This window comes from Hipposideros armiger, unplaced genomic scaffold, assembly GCF_001890085.2.
Source record: "Hipposideros armiger isolate ML-2016 unplaced genomic scaffold, ASM189008v1 scaffold_111, whole genome shotgun sequence".
NCBI lineage: Eukaryota > Metazoa > Chordata > Mammalia > Chiroptera > Hipposideridae > Hipposideros > Hipposideros armiger.
This window is the reverse complement of record NW_017731461.1, coordinates 459,235-473,641: the sequence shown is the minus strand read 5'-3', so window position 1 is coordinate 473,641 and position 14,407 is coordinate 459,235. Positions and strand designations below refer to the sequence as shown.

General features: G+C 42.7%; 1 protein-coding gene across 1 annotated transcript in view; it reads right to left on the bottom strand.

The window, feature by feature from the left end:
* JAML (junction adhesion molecule like) overlaps positions 1–14,407 on the bottom strand; it is a 35,220-nt gene that overhangs the window by 4,709 nt on the left and 16,104 nt on the right. Inside the window, exons 6-10 of the mRNA XM_019647397.1 lie at positions 13,238–13,389; positions 11,634–11,859; positions 7,406–7,518; positions 4,916–5,153; positions 1,726–1,919 (exon numbers count right to left, since the gene is read on the bottom strand). Of these exons, the coding sequence (XP_019502942.1) occupies positions 1,726–1,919; positions 4,916–5,153; positions 7,406–7,518; positions 11,634–11,859; positions 13,238–13,389 (923 nt within the window). The remainder of the gene's footprint in view (positions 1–1,725; positions 1,920–4,915; positions 5,154–7,405; positions 7,519–11,633; positions 11,860–13,237; positions 13,390–14,407) is intronic.

The following is a 14,407-nucleotide window of genomic DNA, read 5'->3' as shown; positions in this document are numbered from 1 at the left end:
CAGCTTCCACTTTCTCTATTACCCCTCTAACTTTCTGTCTATAACAACGCTAAGTGAATGAACAGAGAGGGGCATGGGAAGACGTAGCTGGACAAACAGGGGCAGCAGCAGCTCAGTGAGACACCAGTTCAAAGGGCTCCTGGCCTCTCCCAGTAGGTGGCCAAGCTGAATTATCCCCACAAAAATCCCAAACAGTGAGCCCTGGCCCCTTCCAGGACCTTGGCCTTTGATATCTTGACCATCTGCCTTCCGCATTTGTGAGTAAATATATATATATTTTTTTTTTTTCTATTTTCGCCTAAGGTAGAGCTTTAAAACCTAAAAAAGAAACCGTAGTTTTTTTGTGTCTCAAAGTAGAAATATTTTTATTGTATTTTCTGATTATAAAGGTGTATAGTCTCATTGTAAAATAATTCAAATACTATAGAAATATAGGCAGTTGGAGGCGGAAGATCCAGTAAACCCCCTGCCCTCACAGGCCCCACCTTCTTCTTTATCCCAAATACCACTATTAATATTTAAGAATTACCCTTCCAAACCTCTCTCAATGCAAGCACAAGTACACGCACACAAAATATATTTAGTATGTATACTGCTGAAGTATTATATAATTTTATTTTTTATAAACATGAAGTCATACTATAATATTTTATAATATAGAATTAGACATCTTTCCATGTCATCACATACATGCAGGGTTATGTGGTAATTTATTGAATGCAATATTAATTCTTTGAATCATCACTTTTCTGACAGACACTGAGGATGATTTCAATTTTTAATTATAATCAATGCCCCAGTGACCATATTTATGCACATATCTCAGCATATCATAATGATTATTTCTTTAGAATAAATGAGTAGACATGGAAGTGCCGCTCTTCATTGTGAGAAAAACTGAGGCCCAGAGGGGAGGAAGTGAGCTGATCTGAAACCCAGGTTGTCTAACTCTCGGTGCAGCGCTATCACAGCAAAGACCCTCAGAGAAGCCAATTAAGTTCAAAACCAAGTCAGAGAGCCCCTGGGAAGTAGAAGTACAAATGTGGAAGGCATAAGCACTTTCTGTAGAATCCATGTTTCATAGGGAAAGGACACTCAAAAGTCACATGGGGGCTCTTTCCCATTAACACTATTTCAACGAGAGTCCATCTGCCCTAGCAACATATTTCATCAACAGTTGGGTAAACTGAGGAATGTATCTGCCAACAATCAATGAAACACCAGTGCCCATGTCAGAGCACCTAGCATTTTTGAGATACTGGGACATCTACTGATGAAATTTAAGCTTTTAAAAACACATTTCAACAATAAATAGCTTAGGACTTGAGGGCATCCATTCAAAAATAGCCTATCATAATTAGAATGTAGCCCTTTAAAGAAAGCCACTGACAGCCCTCAAGATGTGAGTTTCTATATGAAGCATATATTGTAAATAATTCAAAAATCATTTATCTCAGGCATTGAATGGCACATTTATAGTTCTTGCTTAAGATTTATACTCTTAATTATTCTCTATTTAGACCACCCTTTGTAAAAGAGCTCGTAATCTTTGTAAAACACCAAAGCGAAAGAGGATGGTATGGGAATGTAAAAGGCCTTTCAGGAGCAAAGGGGCAGGGGTCACTATACAGATGATGTCTAATGTGACAGATGATTCTATTTTGAAATACCCCCTTCTGTGAAAATGGCAGTTAGGGCCCTATCACTCTCTTCCATTTCAGGTTAGAGGCAGTCCTGCACCTCCAGCCTCCCAACCCAAGAAATGAGAGAAACACTGTACCTCCTATTCCCGTGGGTCCTCTTAATGATCAATATCAGAACAGGAAGTAGCAGGACAGTGGCACAAACAATCCCCACAATGGTCACCAGATGATCACCACCCAGGATCTCAGGTCTGTGAACTACTGGAGTCACTGGTGCTTAGGAAAAGAGAAAAGCAATGAAGGCCTCAATATTCCAGAAAAGAGCTGAGAGCTCCACCAGTTCTACACCAAGTAGCAGGTCAGAAAGTTGGGGGAGAAGGCCAGGCTCACCCAATGTTAGAACACTAGGACTCCAGCTGTCACTATTAGATTGAGAACCAAAGTCTGACCCCCTTGCTCATCCCTAAAATATAGATTAAGGTGGGTGGAAGAAGAGGATAACACCTCACCTATAGTAGAGTTTCCTTTTACATTAAGAATTCTATCTTAAAATGTGATTTCCAAATGTCATAGAAACACCAGACATCTTAGAGGCTACTGATCTTTCTATGGGAAAGTGATTGTTTTCCAAAGGATCTACTCTCAGCCCTATGGTCATGATACCGAGCATGGCCTTCAGAAGCACTTCCACCCATATGGTACCCTTCACTCATTTCCTCAATTCACTCTAAAGACCTCCTGGGGGCCAGATATCACCAGACATGGAAGATACAAACAAATAATGCATGGTCCCTGCCTCCAAGGAGATGGACAAACATGTAAACAGAAAACCACAGGCTGCTACGGGTGCTGTGATAGAAGTCCATATAGAAAGCAGAGGGGCACAGAGAAAAGGGTACCCAATTCCATGGAGAGCAGAAAATGAGAATTTGTCAGAAAAAGTTCTAAAGTTTAGGGCCGGCCGAGTGGCTCAGTTGGTTAAAAGCTCACTCAAGAGTGTGAGCTCTGAGCAACAGGGTCGCCGGTTCGATTCCCGGCACAAGCTGAGCTGCCAACAGGTGGCAGGATGGCTCAGCTAGAAGGAAAAAAAAAGTTCTAAAGTTTAACCTAAGTCTTAAAGGAAACATCAAGTTTTCTGGGTAGACAACATGGGGGAGGACCGAAGGGACATTATGCACAAGGTCTGGAAGCCTGACAGGATGGTGCTTTTAGAAACTAGAAATAATTCCATGGGTCTGGCGCAAAGGTTGCATTGGTGGGTGTGGTGGGAATGAGGCTAGATAAAAAATAGGGTCTAAGTCATGAAGAACCTTGATTAGCTCAACCAGGAGTTTGGCTTTTATTTTTATTCCCTGTAGGCAATGAAGAAACCACTAAAACATGAAAAGCAGTGGAATCGAATCCAGATTTGTGATTTAGAAAGATGGCACTGATAGCTGCGTGAAGAATGGGCAGTAGCTGAGAATGAAAGCAGAGACTAGTTAGAGGCCTATAGTCAAAGACAGAAGTAAAGACAACTAGAACTAAAGTGGTGGTAATAAACTGGAAAGAAGGCAGATTCAAATTCAGTAGTAGAAACGATAGGACTTGACCTGCTGGATCAGGGTCACAGGAAAGGAAAGAATCAAGTACAACTTTCAGGCACCCAGTTAGATGAACTGTGTATAGATGGTGATGGCATTAACTGAGGTTGAGGAGACAGGCTGGGAAGAGGTATGGGGGGTGGGGGGGAGGTTTGGATATGTTGTATTTGAAGTGTTTGTGGAATATTTGGGTGGATTCATATAGATATATAAAGACAGATAAATTGTGTCCATCATAGAATATATTGAATATATATAGAATATAGTGCCCAATACTGCTGAGGTAAAGAAGGCTGAGGATATGCAATTAGAGTACCATTGGTGACCTAAGCTAGAGCAGAGGCAGAAGTGGAAGCCAGAACGCAGGGCACTGAAGAGTTAATGGGAGATGAGACAGGATACACCCCACACAGCCCTTTAGCAAGCTTTTTGGCTATGTCAAGAAAGAAATACACAATTGACTGTGGTGAAGGTTGCGCAACTCTGAACATACTAAAAACCACTGAGTTGTACACTTTATAAATGGGTAAAATTGTATGGTATGTGAGTTGTACCTCAATAAAGTTATTTTAAGAAAAAAGAAGATACAGGATGAGAGCTAAAACAGACAAAGACACAGGTAAGAAGAGTTGGGCATATTCATATGCTGAATGGTAGAAGCCAATGGAAAGTGAGGGCTTTAAGAGCCATGTTGTGAGGTTTCTGAGACGAAGAAGAGAATGCACTTGAGCACAGGGGTTCAGATGAGCCCAAACAGAAGGGAGCTCAGGACAGCAAGCCAGATAAAGGTGGGGGTAGATATAGAAATGTTTGTGGGTAGGGAGGGGTTGGAAGTTGAATGAGCTCCCACTAATGGCATGCATTTTGTCTGTGAAATGGAGATAAGATTTCTGAGAGTAAAAAAATCCATCTGTCCTGCTTCCCGGTCCAGCTGGGACTCTTTGCTATTAACAAGAAGGTGCCTCCATAGACTTAAGTCTCTGGCCAAAGGGATTAAGGTGTGTTCCACCCTTACCCCCATCCCTGCCCCCAACCAACCACAGCCAACCCCTGAGGACCCTAGTGAAAAGCAAAGTCCACAGGCCACATCCTGACTGTTAACTGGGTTATGGTTTAACTTTAACCCCTCACATATCAACAACTCTCAGTCAAAACAATTGAGTCTTTATTTTTCTACACACTGGCCTCAATGCACAGTGTTTGCCAGAATACAGAACCTTTGATCAGAAACCCTCTCTATTTTTGGTTCTGGTCCCTTCCTGTTTTCTCTCTGTTCTTTGCTATCTCTCACTAGCTCAGGATCACTTTCCCTTCTACTACAGAGCATACAGCCTCTCCTTTGAAGCTAAGTAAAAATGCCTATGAACATTAACTCCAATTCACCTCTGAGCTCCTGTATCTTTAAATTGGTAGATTGCATTGGCAATGAGTGAGGTCTGGCAGGGGGCTTGTGTTCACTATAATTGGCTCCTTTTTCCTTAACCTACCAGCAGGGCCAGAACTGGGGTGAGGCAACCAAGGTGCCTAGGGCACCAAATTTAACGAAGCATCACTCTTAGGGTCGTACATCACCTGAGAGTGATGCCTCCTTAAATTCTGTACCCTAAAAGCCTTTCGGGGTTCACCCTAGTCCTGGCCAGGCCACCAGCTAGGAGATCCCTCATCCCTCTTTAACCAAATGTTAGATACTTTTGGGCTCCTTCCAATTCACTTTCAGCACAATGGTTTTCCTGAATGTCGCGTTCCCCAGGTAGATAGTGCAGGTGTAGATTCCTCCATCAGACTCCTTCACTCCTTGGAGCATGATGGAGCCATCATTGTGAGTAGTGTTCCCCACCAGGTTTACACGGTTCTGGAAGTGGCCAAAGTTCTGGGGGTACCCCACAGGTACGTTGAATTTGGGGTAATGGAGCAACACAATCTCCTCCTAGAAGAAGGGAAAGGCAAAATGTATGAGATTGCAAAGACTGGGGGCGGGGGAGTATGTGGAAGGTTGAGAGGCCCTGAATGTGTAGGCAGTAACGGTATTATCAGAAAGTATTAGGTAAGAAGAAGGTATGAACACACACTTGTGTGCAGGCATGTGTAGTTGTGAAGGATGCTAACAAACTGTGAACAACTGTTCCATCTGAAGAGAGGGACGAGGAAAGTGGGAATGAAGGACGTTCACTTTTTACACTTCTCCAATAAAAAGAAGAAAGAGTATACTTTTATTTTTTATGACATTTCCAGTTGGATTTCCAAGAGGAAATCTGAAACATGACTAAAACAGAACTCCAAATTTTCCCCCCAAACCAGTTTATTCTAGTCAATTCCATCTTAGTAAAATAGCAACACCTTCCAGATGCTTAGGCTAAAAATCTTGGAGTTATCCTTAACACCTCTCTTTCTTGAACAACTCACATCTAAAACCCCTCAGCAAATCCTACCACCTTTATCTACAAAATATATCCCAAATCTAGCCACTTCTCCCTTCCTCCATGGTTGCCAGTCAGGTCCAAGCCACCATCTCTCATCTGGATTCCTGCAAGGAGCTTCCTTACTTGTCTCCCTACTTACTCCCAAATACAATGTATTCTCAGCAGATGAATCATTAGAAATATAAGTTAAATCATGTTACTCCTCTGCTCAAAACCCTCTAGTTTCTACCAAAAGTACGTGATCTGCCCCACCCCCTTTTCCTCTCTGATTTCATCTTCTATTTGCTCTTCCCTCACCTACTTGGGTCACTTCACTCCAGCTGCAGTGACCTCCTTGCTGCTCCTTGAGTACTGGCCTCAGGGCCTTTGCGCTTGCTGCTCCTTATGCCTGGAACACTCTTCTTCCCAGATATATATGGTTCGTTCCCTCACTTCCTTCAGACCTCTGCTCAAATGTCACCTTTTCAGTGAGGCCTCCCTGACCACCTATTTAAAATAGCCACAAGATTCTGCTTTCTTGTTCTCCATAGCTCTTATTACTCCCTGATGTATTTAGTATTTATTTCTTCATTATTTTACTGTGTATCGCCCTCCATCTTGATTGTTAAGTCCCCCATGCGGGCAGGGGCTTATATTGCATAGCAGATGCTTAAATGAATAAGTGTTGGAATTTTTTTATTAAGGGATGTAAACATTACTTTTTTTAAAAAAGCTTTTAAGAAAAGGAAGTAGGAATGTGTATACAGACACAAAAATGAATAAAAAGACCTAGCCCCTAACCTCCTGTCTCTTGTGACTCAAATTCACAACTCGAAATGTCAATTCTCATCCTATTTTCTGTTGTGTCTCACTTGTTGGATGACATTTAAATGCATAACAAGTTCCTGGGACTACATATAATTCCCCATAATCCGCCATGACACCACCCTTTCTGACCCATTCAGACAGCATACAGGAATCAAGTAAGTTTAAATGACTTTTTTACAGGAATGATCTGGAATATGTCTTTATTTATAAAAGCTAAAACTTTCATGAACTCTCCACCTTAATTTTTATTAACAATAAGTTACTTGGGATGTCCTTCACAACACAGCTTGACCCATAAGTGAATTACCATGCCACGGTTGACATCTACCAGTCTAGTGAGCAAACTTGCTATTTATTGCTTCAGAGTTCCCATGAAACACTCCTCACCCTGGCCCCCAGGATCTACGAATCCCAGCACTCGAAGCATCCATGGAGACACGAGGAAATTCCCTCCATCACATAAATGGGGCAATGGAGCACAGAAGAAAACTCAGAAAAATAACCCAAATAAGAATAAGAATGTAATCATTCTTATGTATAGCCCATAGCTTTCCTGGCTAGGCCACAAAAATCATCCCCCTCAATCTCCCATGGACTCTACAAAGAGAAGAAGTGAGAAGAGGAAGGAAACTAAAATGCAGTGGCCAAGTCATGTATAAATGCTTTACATGGACTATCTCATATATGCATCTACACTACCCTAAAAGTGATACATTTTCTTCTCCTTCTCCTTCTTTATTATCTTCATCATCTTCATTAGAGTCATTCAGGAAGCTAAAGTTGCCCAGCCAAGTGGCCAGGCTAGGAAAAGGCCCAGTTCTGACAAGATCCAAAGCCAAGCCCTTGCAATGCCACCTCATGGCACTTGGTGCCTAGATTCTCCCTCTCGCTCACTGTCCTGACACCATCAGTGAGGGGCTTCTACCACACAGTGAAGGCTCCTCTTCATTACCTTGGCATGCTTCCCAGATGAGAAACTCCAGTCTAACTTGGTCATGCGTTTCTCTTCTGTGCTCTGGAAAACACATCCCATTTGAACTGAATCACCCATGTTGACCACGAGCTCTGGGGAAAAAATGATAAATCAAGTCAAGCCCAAGGTATTATCTATAGAAGCCAAAGAACTTCTAGAAGACATAATGCTTAGCCAAACATCTTCAACAGTAAAATAAATGTTAACACCAAATACTAGACACATTCCTTCCACAGATGATCCTGTATGGACAAGGAACTCAGAGGCCTCTCACTCAAACCAACATGACACTCTGAGGGTAACAGAATACTCTCTAGTTACCCACATACATCAAGTCTGAGAGGTCCTGTTGTCTTCATACTAAAATAAACACTTTCTGGTCCTCTTTAATTCCCTTCTCCCTTCTGTTTTCCATAATTTTCCCCATGATCCCCAACTCCACTTCAAGTTTATACTAATGAAAGCACAGAAAATCTTGAAGCCCACCACTTTCTGTTCACATACTTAGATACCCACATCTGCTTAACGTAAACAGGAAGTGGAAAGTTATGTACTTCTCATTCTTTTTTTTTTAAGATTTTTATCAGGGGAATTGGGGGAGGGGAACAGCCTGGGAAATTGGGGAAGGGGAACAGACAAGTTGCTGTCCTTTGGTTCTTCAGTCTAGTTGTAGAGGACATCGCTTCTCTGGCCCATGTTGGTATTATCATTGCACTCTTCCTGGGTGAGGCAGTCACACGCCAGCCATTGGACAGCCGCTCACAGCCACTCACAGCAGCTCATGAAAGCTCACGCCCGCTGCCATCATTGGCGACTCACGGCAGCCCAGCTCCAGTTTGATCTGTTGTTCAGCATCTTAGCTGTAGAGGCGCAGCGTCACTGGCCCTCATGTGGGATCCAAACCGGGGCCCTGCTGCTCAGAGCTGGCGTCCCAAGCCAACTCCTAACCAACGCGCAACTTGGCCAACCCCTATACCTCTCATTCTTATATATAACCCCTGGCTCTCCTAGCTGAAAAACTGAATCACGGGTGACATTCCTCAACTTCTTTTATTCTTTTTACAAGTTGTCTTAGGACTTGCTTAGGACAGTTGTGGCTACAGAACAGGTCACAGGACTCCTTGCTAATTAGACCAAGACAATAGACAGCTTTCCTCTGACTTTTCATTGTTTCTATCCCTGCCCCCACTTCCCCCCATCCTTCTCCCCCTTCTTCTGGCTTTCTAAGTCTGAGGCTCTTCCTTCTGCTTATTTGTATATGCAGCTGACCTCATCATAGGTTTACTGCATAAGTCCTTTCAAGAGGTCCTTGAAAAAAAAACCAATTAGATGTTTCTGATTTTTTTTCAATAATGCTCTACACAAATCAACCACAAAGTCAACTAAGAAATAAAAGGCAGGATGGTATTTTAGGGAGACACAAACCTAGGTCTTAACTGGACAAAGTTCCCTCCAAAGAGCATTAAGCAAAGCTCATGAAGTAACAAACATAGTGCATCAGCTGACCTTTTCATCCAAATTGATTCCCTGGGAGAACATTAACTCCCTGCCCAGCAGGAGAAATGCATAATAGGAGGAAAGCAAAAGAAAATATTATGAGCTCGAAACTATAAAGGGAATTGTTTTGAAAGTAATAAAAATTCACTCCAAAGAATACCAGTAGAGAAGAAAACGCCCTCTAATTCCATCAACACATTAAAAACTGAACTCTATTTTTTAAGTGTAATAGTAATGACTAAACCTTCTGAGTTCTTTCAATGTACCAGACATATGTTGGCACCTTGTACATAGTATATCCGCTAGTCATTGCAATATTTTGAGATATGCACTATTGCCCTCCCATTTTACAGAGGAAGAAAGTAAAAAAGAGACCAAAGCCACAAGGCCAGCAAAACATAGAGCCAGAACTCAAACCCAGACCTGAATGAAAACAAACCCCAAGCTTTCTCACTCACTACACTGTACCCCCTTACATAAGTGGCTGATTCCAGAGCAGAAGTACAGGAAGTTAGTATTCTTTTTAGTTACAAGAATATTGTTTACAGTATTGAAATAACAACTATGATAAAAAGAAAGTCGTAGAATCAGAAAAATTATAAACTGAAGGGTAAACTTTGTAGAGAAAATTATAGATGACTGCACAAATGGGGTTTTCACACGGGAGGAGACAACCTCCAGCAAGCAAGTTGGATAACTTTGTACTGGCCACTAGGCGAATTGTTAGGAGTTGGATCTATTCCCACTCTAGCTAGAGGAAAAAATAAACACAAGTTGTTCCACCAGTTACTGGGGAAATATACAAGCACCCTAGCCTTTTTCCATAGATTCAACTCTTCAAATCAGCTCCTTTTGGCTTGTTCCCTCTGTGTCTCTTCCAAGCAGGAAAAGACATCCATTTCGTAGGCCATGTTTGTATGGACAAGGGTTTGGGCATGGCATCAGAGGACAAAGCAGAACGGCAGATTAGCCCCAAAATAATCCTTGGAAACAGAGGTAGCTGATTCATTTCCTCTTCCTAGAGACCCATAGCTTTGAAATAAAAAGAAAAATGCCAATTGAAAAAAAGTAGAAAAAATTAGGAGAGAAACCAGAGCCTACCTTCTACAATTCCTTCTAAAACTCCATTTTTTTAGAAATCAAATTCAAGTGAGAAACACTAATTCAAGAATTTCATTCATTCAACAAATGTTTATTGATTGCTTACTCTGTGCCAGGCACTGTGCCCAGAGCTGGTCAGGAGACAAAGAACACAGATCCAAGCAAACAGGAAGACACAACTGAGCAGGTGTGATGAGTATCACCAAAGAGGAGGACAGGGTGCGCCAACGGAGCTTATTAAAAGAGTGGACCTAAACTAGGTGGCAGGGAGAGGAAGGTCCAGATTCTAGTTCCCTAACTAGACTGCAAGCTCTCATGAGGCCATAGACTTTCCTTCTATCTCACACTTTTAAAGAATGTATTGAATTCTCTGCTTTTCAAACTTTTTTAAAGCAGCAGAAGTCTTCCTTCACACAAAATCTTACCTGGATGGGCCAGCTGAGTGGCGCGATGGTTAAGAACTCGCTTGGGATGCCAGAGGGCCCCGGTTCGGATCCCACATACGAGGGCCAGTTACACTGCCCTCCACAGCTAAGATGCTGAACAACAGCTCAACCTGGAGCTGGGCTGCCGTGGGTCGCTGGCGACGGCGTGGGATGCAGGCCCTGTGGCAGTGGGTTGCCATGGGCTACCGTGTGTAGCCAGCAGCCAGCATGAGCGGCCAGCAGCCAGCGTGAGCGGCCAGCAGCCGCAGTGAGCAGCCAGCCGTCCAGAAGCCGGCGACTGATCTGCCTCACCCTGGAAGAGTGCAATGATGGTGCCAACTTGGGCCAGTGAAGCAATGTCCTCCACAACTAGATTGAAGAACAAAAGGACAGCAACTTGTCTGTTCCCCTTCCCCTAATTCCCCAGCACTGTTCCCATCCCCCCAATTCCCCAATAAAAATCTTAAAAACAAACAAACAAACAAAAAAAACTAACCTGGAAGCCCAATGAATAAAACAGGAAAAAGATAAAGGACTTTGGTCGCAGTGGAGGTGGAAGCCTGAGGTCCTACCTCACTAGCTCATCTATCAATACCCTCCCCCCACCCACCGCTCCCATTCCTTGGACCTTAAGGGTTCTACAGAGCAGTCTGTAAACCACCAATCTACTGACACCACTCCTTCCATTTATAAATGGGAAAATGAGAAACAAAGATGTTAGAGGAATCTGCTCATTTCTTTTATATCCCCCAGAACACCTACTATAGGTACCTATAAAATATGGACATGTCATCAATGTGGATAACTGATGGGAAGTATCAGGGTATGGTAAAAAGAACATGGACTTTGTTGTCAGAGGTGACAAGGTTCAACTACTAGACATGACGCTCAATAAATAAGTGTCCTTAGTCACTTAACCTCTCTAGGCCTCAGTTACTTCACCTGTAAAATGAAAAGAACTGTACTTCCTTCACAGCATTTTCAAGAGGATGAAATGTGTTTAAAGTAATAATAAAATAATGATCGTCATTATTTTTATTTAAAGAGCACTATTTATTGAGGACTCACTCTGTGTTAAGTACCTAGCCCAAAGACTGGCATTTAGTCACAAAATCGGTTCTCTTTCCTCTTTGCACATCAAACCTCTTGTTCCTTCTTCCTTCTCTAAGTAAGCATTCATGTACCTTTGGGTTCCTCTGGTAGTACATGCAGCACCACTGATTTTTTTAACACCCGGCTCTCCATTTCAAGACGGATTTCACAGGTATACGTTCCCTGGTCAGCCTCTTCCACATTTTGGAGCAGGAGAGAACCGTCTTTGCGTAAGATGTCCCCCACTAAGCACACACGATTCATGAAGCGCCCCACAGGCACACTGAGGTTGGCGTAATAGTATAGCACGTACTCTTCCTGGAGGGTAACACAACATCAGAGAAAATCTAAAGTCAGTGGCACCAGACCTAGGAGTCTGAATTCAAAAGACCCCGTTCTGTGGAGGCAGCATAGTCATCATCACCATTGTGATCAAAATGTACTTGTTACCCAGTTCATAATAATAATGTGCCCAGCAATATTCTAACTTGCACAAGGCTCTGTGGCTCATTTATACAAAGACAGATGGAGAAATATGGTCTACACATTTTCATTTCTAACAGTTTAAGGTAAAATGTAACACCTACTCTGAAAACCCCTCTGGGGAGTCAAACTCACAACTTTTGAAAACCACCTCCTATCCTCACCCCATCTTCTGTCATCACCCGCAGATTAGATGGCATTCAAAGGCATGACACAATCACAGTGGCTGGCTGTTGTGAGAATTACCGGCAATTTTGGCTGCCACTCCTTTCCTGACAGCCCTCTTCTAGACAGCATATATCATAAGGCATGGGAAGGAGTCATCAACAGGAAGTGATTTACGGGCTGGAAGGGGGAGCCCTGGGAATTCTTATTTCTACTTACACCATGGGGACATCCCTCTTATAATAATAAACAATAATAACAGTTTGAGAGAGAGTAGCATTATAGGGATAACATGTTCTGAACTACAGAAACAACATTTCATTTGCAAACATTGGGACTTTATTGTTAATAACACATTATTTAGGACATATTTCACAAGTGATCCTGACACGTAAGTATCTCTGCAAAAGCTCTGGTGAGGCTTAATACACTGTTTCCTGCTCCAAAGAGCTCTCCCATCAAATCTTTACTCAACCACACTGCATGGGCTAATCCCAACACATCAAGCAGCTGTGAAAGAGAAAGAGCAGATTCCCCAGCACATAAATGGAGCAGGAGAATGCTGCAAGAATCTCTTTCCCTCCTACTCTTCCACCCCGAAAACCTACTACTGTTACATCATTCTAATGCTTAGGCCATAACCCTTCGGTCTTGACCAATGCTCTCTCACCATCTCACCCCTCCCACGAACCAATGCTACTCTACAAAGGGCAGAAATTGAGAAAAGAGACTAAAAGAACTTTCTGTGCATATCTCCCATTAGCTTCTAGACGACCTGAAAGTTAAGCGTGACCATTATTGTAATTACCTTCACCTCCTCCTTAGCAGATGGGGAAGCGGAAGCTCAGGAAGGTTGAATAACGTGCCCAGCTGATGACACAGCCAAGAGCCCAGGCTCAGAAAAGGCCCAGTGCTGACAAGCTCTAGAGCCCAAGCTCTTGCAACACCACCCCACGGCACCTGAAGACCTAATTCTCACTCTGCCCACACTGTCCTGACACCATTGGCCAAGGGCTTCTAATACACAGTAACGCTTCCTCCGGTTTACCTTGACGTGCTCTGATGAGAACATCCAGTCTACCTTGAGCACACGTTTCTCTTCTGTGCTCTCGAAAACACATCCCATCAGGGCTGAATTACCCACATGGACTGTTAGCTCAAGGGAGGGAACAATCAAGTCTTTCAGGCCCAATGAATAATCTACAGAAGTGAAAGGCAAGAGGAGACATCATTTAGACAAATACCTTCAACAACAAAAATCAGTATTCATCACCAAGTACTCTACACCTTCCTTCCCCAGAAGATCCAATATAGACAGAAGCCCTTCACTCAAACCAGTATGGCATTCCCAAGGGTAAGAAAAATACCCCCTAGTTACTCACATGGCTCAAATCAGGGGGTTCTGCAATCTTCACACTACAGAAATGCTACTGGGGTCCCATTCTCCTAGCTAGTCTCTTCCCCTTTTCCAGAATTCCTCCCCCCAATCTCCTTTCTAAACAATGAAGAGAAACCCTGAGGTCCCTCCTTTCACATCGTGTATTTAGACACCCACAAACAGGAACTGGGATGTCTTTTGCTTTTAGTTTCCTACCAGTTCCCTATCTAACAAGCCAATTCACAGGTATATTTGCTTCCCTCCTCTTTTCTTTTTCTTTAGTTCCTTTACAAAAGCTTGTCACTGAGTTTGCTCGCTGATCTGGCTGTAGTGTAGGTCCTTGTAATTAGGTCAATACAGAGCACAGCTCTTCCCTTGAATTCCCTTTGTATTTATTTGCCTTCTCCCCACATCCCCTCCAGCTTTACCAACAGCCCTGGCTTTTCAGCCTGTAGGTGTTTGCAGACATGGTACCACTCTACTTACTATCTGTACATTGCTCAAGTAATTACTCTTTTCACTAAAAGAGAAAACCATTACATAGATATTTCTGTTTTCACAAGATATGCTCTATGCGGAGACAACAACATAAAGAAAAACATGTTTAGATGCTGGCCAGTTTACATCAAAGAAGAGCCAAATAGAAAGAACACATATGGGAAAAGACTGTGCCAGTCTTTTCATCCAAGCTGTTGCCCTGAGAGAAGAATGTTAACTTCCTGCCCAACAGCAGGCACACACGGTAGGGAAGACGCAAAAGAAAACATGAACTTTAAACCCTTTGGAAGGAATTATTTTGAAAGAAATCAAAATTAGCTCCAAAAACGATTTGGAATTTTC